Source organism: Leptonotus elevatus, chromosome 1 (assembly GCF_054856555.1).
Source record: "Leptonotus elevatus isolate MCC_2025b chromosome 1, RoL_Lele_1.0, whole genome shotgun sequence".
Taxonomy (NCBI): domain Eukaryota; kingdom Metazoa; phylum Chordata; class Actinopteri; order Syngnathiformes; family Syngnathidae; genus Leptonotus; species Leptonotus elevatus.
The window spans coordinates 39,253,354-39,262,672 of NC_141239.1; the positions used below are offsets into that span (position 1 = coordinate 39,253,354).

Below are 9,319 nucleotides of genomic sequence, written 5' to 3' on the forward strand. Positions count from 1 at the left end.
TCTTCATCCAGCTGAAACACGATAAAACATGATGTATGACAGTGGTCCCCAACCAACGACCCGCGCCGTTTGCATTAAAAAAGAAGAAGAACATTTTTTAAAGTTTTGTTTTTTTATTGTAGCAGAGCTCACAACTATAAGCCCATATCAGAAATGTACGTCATCGAAGAAATGTTCCACACATCCTCCCATCGACAAATGAGTTGGTTTACACGTATAAACCAGGTGACTTTTGTAAACACACTCTTCTTCATCGGGGCAAAAAAGCATGAAACAGGGTCTTTAAAGTGAACAGCACTTACTTCCATACTGGTTGGATCGCAGCGATGTGTCCTAGCAAACCAGCCACTGTCGGAACACTGGTCAATATCCACATCCTGCAAGTTCACATCCACACGAACAACACCCCTGTGTCAGGGAAATAGAGCAATAAACAGATTAGGAAAAGAAAATGGATAATGCTAGAATAATTGATGGCACCAACCCCGTGTAAGTGACTCAATGCAGAGAATTCAAGTGTGACATACATTGTAGTAAAATTAGTGTGACGAATGAAGTCTGTGGAAAAAAATCATTAGAAAATAGAAAAAGAAAAAGAGTGTGAGACGAAAGTAAAGGAAGCATAGAAATTAAGACCGAGGGAGGCAACAAAGGGAACAATAGAAGCACTTGTGCAGGCTGAAATCTTTTTTAGAATTAAAATCCATCTTCCCACACATGGGGGCTGGGCTGTCTTGTCAGTAACAGACTACAGTAGTATAAAGACTTCATTTAATTGAATAATGGTATCATATGGGTGTGACACTTTTGACACTGTCAGCGGTGACAGTTTCTAATATGTGAAAGGTTATAGTTGTCAATAAACTATGACATATTTGTTGTCCCAATAACTCTGTGTTTGTGGGAGGAGCTAATGTCAAGCTACAACTAGAATGTGACAAACTGACAAAGTTCCAAGCGTCGTATATGTTCTTGCTTTGCTGAGTGTCATCATTGCTTGACAGGTGATGACTGCAAGTGGTTATTCTTTACTTTTTTTTGTTTCAACAAAGTAAGAATGAGCTACTGTATTCTTAGATAATTGGTATGTGGGTCAACGGAAATTTTAACTGTAAAAGTATTTAATGTGCATTTAAATGTGTCTTTGCTTTAGTATTAGTTGGTACTACTGTATTCCTGCATTGATAGATTAACTAAATTAATATAACATATTAATTTACATGTTCTATCCATGTGTGTGTTATGCCCAAATTATATTGTATTTGTATGCAACATCAGGACTACTGCAGTTAACAGTTTCGAATGAGAGTCAAAATAATAGCAACAGCTGTCAATATGATGCCACAATTATAATCATACTGTTAAATTCATTACTGTGACAGGGTCACTAAAAACAGCATTATTATTATTATTATTATTATTATTATTATTATTAATGTATTTTTTATCTAGCTCTTGCATTATGACATGATGGTGTAGCAGTATATAAAGTTGTAGTCAGTGTATGACATTTTAATTTTTTTTATTGAATTATTGACAATAGTAATATGTTCTATGCAGCCCCATTAGTCTAAACAAGGTATTTTGGTTAATACTGCATTAGTGGAATATGAGTTAAGACACAAAATCCAGCAGTTATTATCAATATCAGAAGGCGGCCATTTTGCAACTTGCTGTCGAGTGAAAATGACATCACAGTTGCTCAGCTCCTAGGTAACAACCAATCACAGCTCAGCTTCAGAAAACAGGTGAGCTGTGATTAGTCGTTGCCTGAGCCCTGAGCAACGGTGATGTCATCTTCAGTCGACCTCAAGAAGCAAAATGGCCTCCCCCTGAGTTGGATAAAAACATCAGGATTTTGCTGCATAACTCATATTCCACGAATGTAATATTAATCAGAATGTTGTGTTTAGGCTAGTGAGGTCACATATAACATATTATTGTCAAGAAATATTTAAGGTTGACTTCCACTTTTAAAAAAAAGCCATTAAAGGACAAACAATACAGATAAAACATAAATCATTTATGCCATACTGTAGATATCTATGATGACCTTGAAATTCTGTTGAATGCGCAGCAGCAGTAACATAAGATAGAAACACTTGCCTTAAACACTTACTGTATCTAATGGTCACATTGCAATTTTGTCCATACCATAAACCAAATTATTGCAGGCAATGACTGCAGTACTTTTTTTTTTTTAGGAAAAAGTTTTAAAATATCTAGTGAATCACAAAATAAATATAAGCATGGTCCTGAACCTAAACTATGAAACTTAAGTCTTAACCATTGCACCATTCAAAATAACTCCCTAGTGTCACACTTTGAAATGTCCCCTTCTCCTTTTCTCTTTTGTGTTTCTGTGGATCATCGTGACACCCGCCGTCTCCATCTGCCTGCAGGGAAGTGGAACAAACAACCATGGAGAGAGGATTTCACCACCACCTCTCCTCCATACTACACAACCAGACAGAATGAGAGAGGGAAATAGTCTGTGTGTGCGTGAGACAGTCAAAGCTTCAGTGAGACAGAAAGCAGTGAGATGTGACAGCTACTTCGACATCTCTCACTCTCACAAGGTCTTAATGTATTTTGAATTTTTGAATTAAAAATGGGATGTGCAGACAGTAAAAAAAAAAAAAAAACGGAAATTTCACAAGAATATGAAGAAAGGCTGAGGCTTTCTGTCCAGACGTTCTATTTTTAGAAACATCATCACAGCACAGAGATAACTGGAGGAAGCAGCTAAACATTTCCGGCTCACATGAAAATGAGAATGAAATTTTATATTAACCAACACTTCTCCACAATAATTTACAAATAAGGGTTTGATATACATGCTGTATTAAAGCACCATTTTAATTGTCTAACCATTAGACAATTAAAATGGTGCTTCTAACGGGTCGGCAACCCGCAGCTTCAGAGCCACATGAGCCTCTTTGATCCATTTGCCGTGGCTCTCAGCAACTTTAGAAAATAAATAGTCGCCATCGCACACTAAACAATGCGGCGGAACTCACAGAACACTCATGCAGTGTGTGAGGTTCTGCTACAAGATTTCACAAGTGGCTAAGTCACAATTACTGGTTTTGCTGTGCTTCAAAATTTTGAATCACAGTTGCATGATGATGTGGTAATAGCCCATCAAAATGCACAATGATATGCTGTCACAAAGTGGAAATTATTAGTGGATGTCAACCCCATTTTTTTTTTTTACAATAATATGTTCAATGCAACCCCCACTAGTTTAAACACGGTATGCTGATTAATATTGCTTTTAGTGGAGTATGAGTTTAAGCAGCAAAATCCACCCCTTTTTATCCATCAGCTGTTGACTGAAATTGACATCACAGTTGTTGTTTGTTTTTTGTTTTTTGTTTTGTTTGTTTTGTGTGTTTTCTTTTTTTCTTGTGTCTTGTTTGACAGCACCGTTCTGGTTTGTGTGCTCAGTTTGAATTGGATGCTGGAGTTTGAATTAATACAGAAAGCAAAAATATATATATTTGACATCACAGTTGCTCACTGCTCAAACAACCACTCTTGAGTCACTTGTTTTCTGAAGCAGAGCCATGATTTATTGTTACCTGAGCCCAGAGCAACTATGATGTCATTTTCATTCGACAGCATGTGGCAAAATGGCCGCCCCTGAGACAGATAAAAACGAATGGATTTTACTTAGGCTAACTCATATTCCACAAACACAACATTAATTATTAATAATTAATTATATTGTTTAGACTAGTAGAAGGACATACAACATATTGTGAAAAATTTGGGGGGTTGACTTCCGCTTTAACAAGGTAAAGATTTTGTTTGGCTATTGTTTTGCAAATATCTTGTCATTGTTCAATGCAATAGTCCTTTCTAATTGAAATTGGCAAAAAAAATCACTATAAATTTTTAATTTTAGGATTTTTTTTTTTAAACTGAAATCAAAGTCCAACTTGCATAAGTGACAGCTGAATGACTATATGCCACATAGGGGCATAAATAATCACAAGTATCAAGAAATAACCTACTGCCTTTCCTCCAGGCTTTCTTTAGGATCAGACGAAACCTGCTGTTTGAGACGCCTTAATTCATCTTGGCAACAGTGTCCAAATGCCACTCTTTATACATCCATTATTGTTTACTCATAGTAATATTGATTGTTGCGCCTCTCTTTGCCATACGAGAACCCTGGGTGTTTAAACGTGCATAATTGCAGCCCACTCACACTAACGGCACACTGGAGAGATGCATATAAGCCTTTAGTGCTCCTCAGAAAGTAAACACATGAAGAAGACATGCCCAGCTGTGCTTTGACAGGAGAGCATTTTAAATTGGAAAGGTCTACTGCTTCTACACCATCTGTTTTCTTACATCAATGAGTATTTGCACTCAGCTCACATAATAATCTTCATGCAATGTAAAAAGTGACACAGTATATTTTTATAACTGAATATTAATTTTGAAGGCACCCTTAACACAACTAAATTCTCAACTTTAACCCCATACTGTTATTGTACTACATTATAAGACTTAACTTAAGCGACTTTTTCAAATCGTGATATACCAAGAGGCACCGTGATGTATGTAGTTGACACGTGCCCAGAGGTTTGAATGTTGAGTGTAAATGCTTGTTTATCTATATGCCTTGTGATTGATTGTTGACCAAACCTTGCCTCTCATCCAATGTCAGCGCTGATATGCTCTATCTAATTCATGACCCAGAACACAATTAGGGGATGGTGACGGTACTGCCGTTGTGCCAAGTGTGTGTGTGTGTGTGGAGGGGATTATAGTGTTGGTTTGTTTTTCAGGAACATGGGTTTGGGCCCTTTAGTTCTAGTGAAAGTAACTCTGACTCCCATGCTCCCAACTTTTGTGTGAACAGTTTGGAACTGGCCATTTCCTCTTGCAACAGTACACCAAGAAAAGTCCCTAAAGACATGGATGACAGTCTGGTGTGGATAAACTTGACTGGCCTGCGCAGAGTCCGTCAGTGTGTGACCTCACAAATGTGGAAAGATGTGAAAGGATGGTCAAAAATTCCCATAATCACACTGAAGATTTGAAGCTGTTATAACTGTTATAGAAGTGTGGACCTATTGAATCATATGGATTAAGAGTGGGATGTCATTTAATGAATTATATTTTTTGTCTAAGTCCAAGGTCCATTTGTTTTTATTTTTAGAAGGTTACTCACTGTTTTTCTCCAGAAGATAATTTATATTGTTTGTGTGTATAAAGGTGCTACTAAATCAAAATGAGTTATCTCCATAAATATTATTACAACATGGTTGTTTGAAAATCCAATCCATTCCTCTTTTGCCGTGGCTCAACATTAAAATAACTTTTATCAGATTTGACAGTTTACACATACTTATCCAAAAAGTGTTATGCTTCTCCTAAAAAGTTTGTTAAAGTTTAAGTTGGTTAGCTCTAACTAGCTCTCTGTTGCCTGATCCCACAACAATTTTCTCTCACCTGAACTCAAGTGCAGAGTCTCTCTTGAGTCCATAGAAGCCGGCTGACAAGGTAAGACGCCAATAGGGCACGAAAGCCCCGTGTTCGCATTCCAGATAAGGTGCAGACCACTTGATCTGATTCTTGTCCAGAAGGTAAACTCCAGTCTTGGGATCCGACCCCCTTCTGTGCGTATGTGATCTCTTTCCGTCCCTGAACTCGTTCAACCACTCGGACTCGGGACTCCTGCTCCTCAGCAGCCTATCCTGCAGCACCACCTCCTTCTGGCTCCTGGTCGCCTCCAGAAAGACGTGCGGGCTCGGCGCAGGTGCGTCCCTGTGGAAGCTTACCACGGCTCTGTGGATTTTAGGGTCCCCTTCGAGCATGCTTCGAACCAGTGCGTGATACCAGTGAAGGTCCCGCTGCAAGGTGTCCTCTCGGGACTTGTTGGCCTGCAGGATCATGTTCAAAAAGTTGGTGGCGTGCGCCATGGTATCCAGGATGCCGTGCAGCGAGTAGTGGGAGGCGACGTGCAGGCCGCCTCGCAGACTGCTCAGCTCGTACCTCCGTGAGCAGCTGACCTGGCTCAGCGCCGATGAGTTGCCACTGTGGAGGAAAGCGGTCACCACCCTCGGCAGGTCCTCTTCGATTTTGTGCGCCACTATCGTGCGCTCGGTAGCCGGCGGCGAGTGATAATAGGTCGGGTGGTGGCGGGGCGGCTCTCTGTTGATGCCTTGGGTGCTGAACACCGAAGGGTTCTCGTCTCTGTCGTTTTCCGACCACTCCACATAGCCGTAGTTCGAACCCAAAACAAGCCCCGTCTGCAGAAGCACGACCACGAGGAGAGCCATCCTCCTTCGTCTTCTTCTTCAGGGACAGCGAGGAGAAAGCGCTTGGAAAAGTATTGCGGGCATAACAAACAGCCGCTCAGATTTAAGCAGCACTGTCAAGTGGACGTGTTCTGCGCAGTGAAGATAAAGCCGACAGTAATTGCCCACTGATCATTAAACACAGGATCTCCTCAAACCTCGCATGCAAAACAAGCTTCGTAACTCAATGGAAATCAACGTGATTCCTCCCTAAACTGGAAGCGGCCACTCCATGTGAAAAGTGGAGGACGAAAAGAGGGAAGGAACTAATTATTCTTGAAGTTCCCCTCTACAAGAAGAAGAAAAAACGAAACGACCACCTGAGGTGTCGTCGCCCAAACCCACGACTGTGTGTGGTCTTTTCTCACCGCCAGTCTGCCGGAGGTGGGCGGGGCGTGGGAACTGACTGGAGCTGTCCGGTTCTGAAAGTAGCGCCCGTGGGAAGAAAAATGAAGGTTCTATATGCATAACAATACGATGCATTGTGGTGTATGAATTGTATTGCTCAGGCTGACGTTGTAAACCCTGATGTTATGATGAAATATTGGATATTTCTGGTGCTACATTGAAGTATGTTTAGAGAGCACACTCAGAATTCATCACTGTGTTTAATATTATTTTTTATAATACTTTACTTATATAGCACCTTTAGAAGTATAGTTACAAGGGTTTTCACATTAAAACGTTTTTTTTTAACACAATAAAAATTGCATCATTGTTTTTCCCAACTGACTTTGAGCGAGAGTATAGGTGAGGACAGCCTGGATTGTAACCAGCCAATGGTAGGGCACTTAAAAAAAAAAAAGCTATAAAAACATTTACAGTCAACTATGGACAGTTTAAACTAGTCTTCACTAGTCTCCATCTATTTGGAATGAAGGGAGAGTGCCCCCAAAAAAACCATACGGAAGTACAGAGAGAACATTCAAAAGGGAAGCTCAGATCAGATATTGCAGCCATGAAGCTTTTTTTGCGGAAGTAAGATAAAGCATTAATTTTAAGTGCAATGAACCTTTTACGATTTATTTCCTGCAAACATTGCTTACAGATAAATCAGATATTTTCTCATTTTATTTCTGCCAAGTGCTTGTGTGACTCTTCTTTGCTGAGTTATGTCATCTGTTGACAAGAACACTATGGGGGCATTGCTTGCAGTGTTGTATGAAAGCATGTATGGTCTTCTCTAGCACTTTGCAGCAATGGTCACGACTGAAGATGGGCGTTGCACTGGACCGGGGTGACTCAGAGGCCGTTGTCATGGCAGTAGAAAGTGCAGATTGCAGAGCCCTCCTTTACAAGTTGCCCAATACAACCGATAATGAAGACGGCAACCTGTTTGGCCCAGCAGCACTGACAATGGCTCTAGAGCTCAATTTTATGATGACATAAAACCAAGGTAAAGATGCATGGTGAGTACATGCGCGCAAAAAGCAGAGAGGTGTTTATCAAGATGATGCATAAGAGGGAGAAAGATGACACTCTGCGTGAGATGAGTGCTCCTGACCCTTCTATTTCATCCTCTTTTACAAGCTGCACTGCCTCTCCTAACTCAATGAATATTTCATAGTCATTTGCTTCTTCATCTGCATGCTTTACAACTTGGGTTTGTGCAACCGCAATCATGGCAGAGATGGCACCAGCCTTCTTCTCTTTCTTTCTTTTTTTGTTTAACATACTCTGCTCTCTCAGGGGTTTCTTAGGGTTTGATGAAGGGAATTGAGTTTGACGAGCAAAATGTTTTACAAGCAGGCTGCATATATTTTAAATACACATATATTAGAAAATATGACGTTGAAAGATTAACTAAATATTTGACTAATTAGTTTTGACTTGTGTTTTGGAGTGTTGTTTGTCTGTGTATAACAATCATGACTCACAAGCATGATAGTCTATCTTTTCTGGATCAGCTATATATTATGCTGGGAATTATGTATACTCTATCGTCAAATACAACTAAAGCTATATAGCATATTCATATCCATTGCTTTCGGTAGAATAATTTCGCATACATTATATGCACATGCAGTCACTGATGGTAATTCACTTGCCCGTTTTTGTGTGTGCAGGTAGTGTGTTCAGTCAGTTCCCAATGAATGTGAAGTGTGTCTCTGTCTCTGTATGTGTCTGTCTGGTGATTGAGTGACAATCCATCCAGGGTTTAGTTTGCATTTTGCTCCAAAACAGCTTAATGGATGGATTAGATCCACATCTTGATGTCTTACATGGAACATGTGCAAGCAATTATAAAGGAAAGTATGATATTAGTCTGCAGATCTTTAATTTGGTACTGCTCTTGCTTAAAAATCTATTGTTTTACTATGAGTTGAAAGACGATAAGTGAGGCAAGATGCAAAATCAGAATACAGCCTACAATGCTTTCTCATTTTCCATCACCGAGTTTGCTCATCACTCACTAAGTACGTATACTGTACATTTAAATATTTGCTGCCCTCTAGAGGTATTTTCTTGTTAAAAATGTAAGCGTGTTCATTTGAAATCAGATGCAGTTAATCTTTGGCATTTTTAAATAAAGCATGATTTTTTTGTAATATAGATAAATATAGGTGAATATTATACTTTGATTTGCAGTGTGGGACATTTTGTGGATTGAAAAAACCGATTTCAATATTTCCCACAGCCGAAAGGCATCATGAATTCAATTACTGTACTTTTTTACGACACCGGAAGTGATAAAGTGGGAGTTTGCGTCCATGTGAACAACAACAAATAGTGGAGTATAATAATAATAATAATAATAATAATAATAATAATAATAATAATAATAATAATAATAATAATAATAATAATAATAATAATAATAATAATGCTCAGACGAGCTTTGACAGAGAAAGAAGACAGCTCATTTGAGACAGTGGTAGATAAAATAATTGTTTTATTATTGTAGAGAAAAACAGAAAGACTATAGTGTTTATTTTATTTATTTTCATTCATTTAATACATGTTGTTAGCGCTTCTGTTCTAAACTCCTAACCAGTAGATGG

At 39.0% G+C, this 9,319-nt stretch overlaps 1 protein-coding gene across 1 annotated transcript in view; it reads right to left on the bottom strand.

Moving 5' to 3' along the window:
- Positions 1 to 6,669, bottom strand: part of gpr158b (G protein-coupled receptor 158b) — a 71,940-nt gene extending 65,271 nt beyond the window's left edge. Inside the window, exons 1-2 of the mRNA XM_086098506.1 lie at positions 5,470 to 6,669; positions 303 to 408 (exon numbers count right to left, since the gene is read on the bottom strand). Of these exons, the coding sequence (XP_085954632.1) occupies positions 303 to 408; positions 5,470 to 6,299 (936 nt within the window). The 5' untranslated portion in view covers positions 6,300 to 6,669. The remainder of the gene's footprint in view (positions 1 to 302; positions 409 to 5,469) is intronic.
- Between the last annotated feature and the right edge of the window lie 2,650 nt (positions 6,670 to 9,319).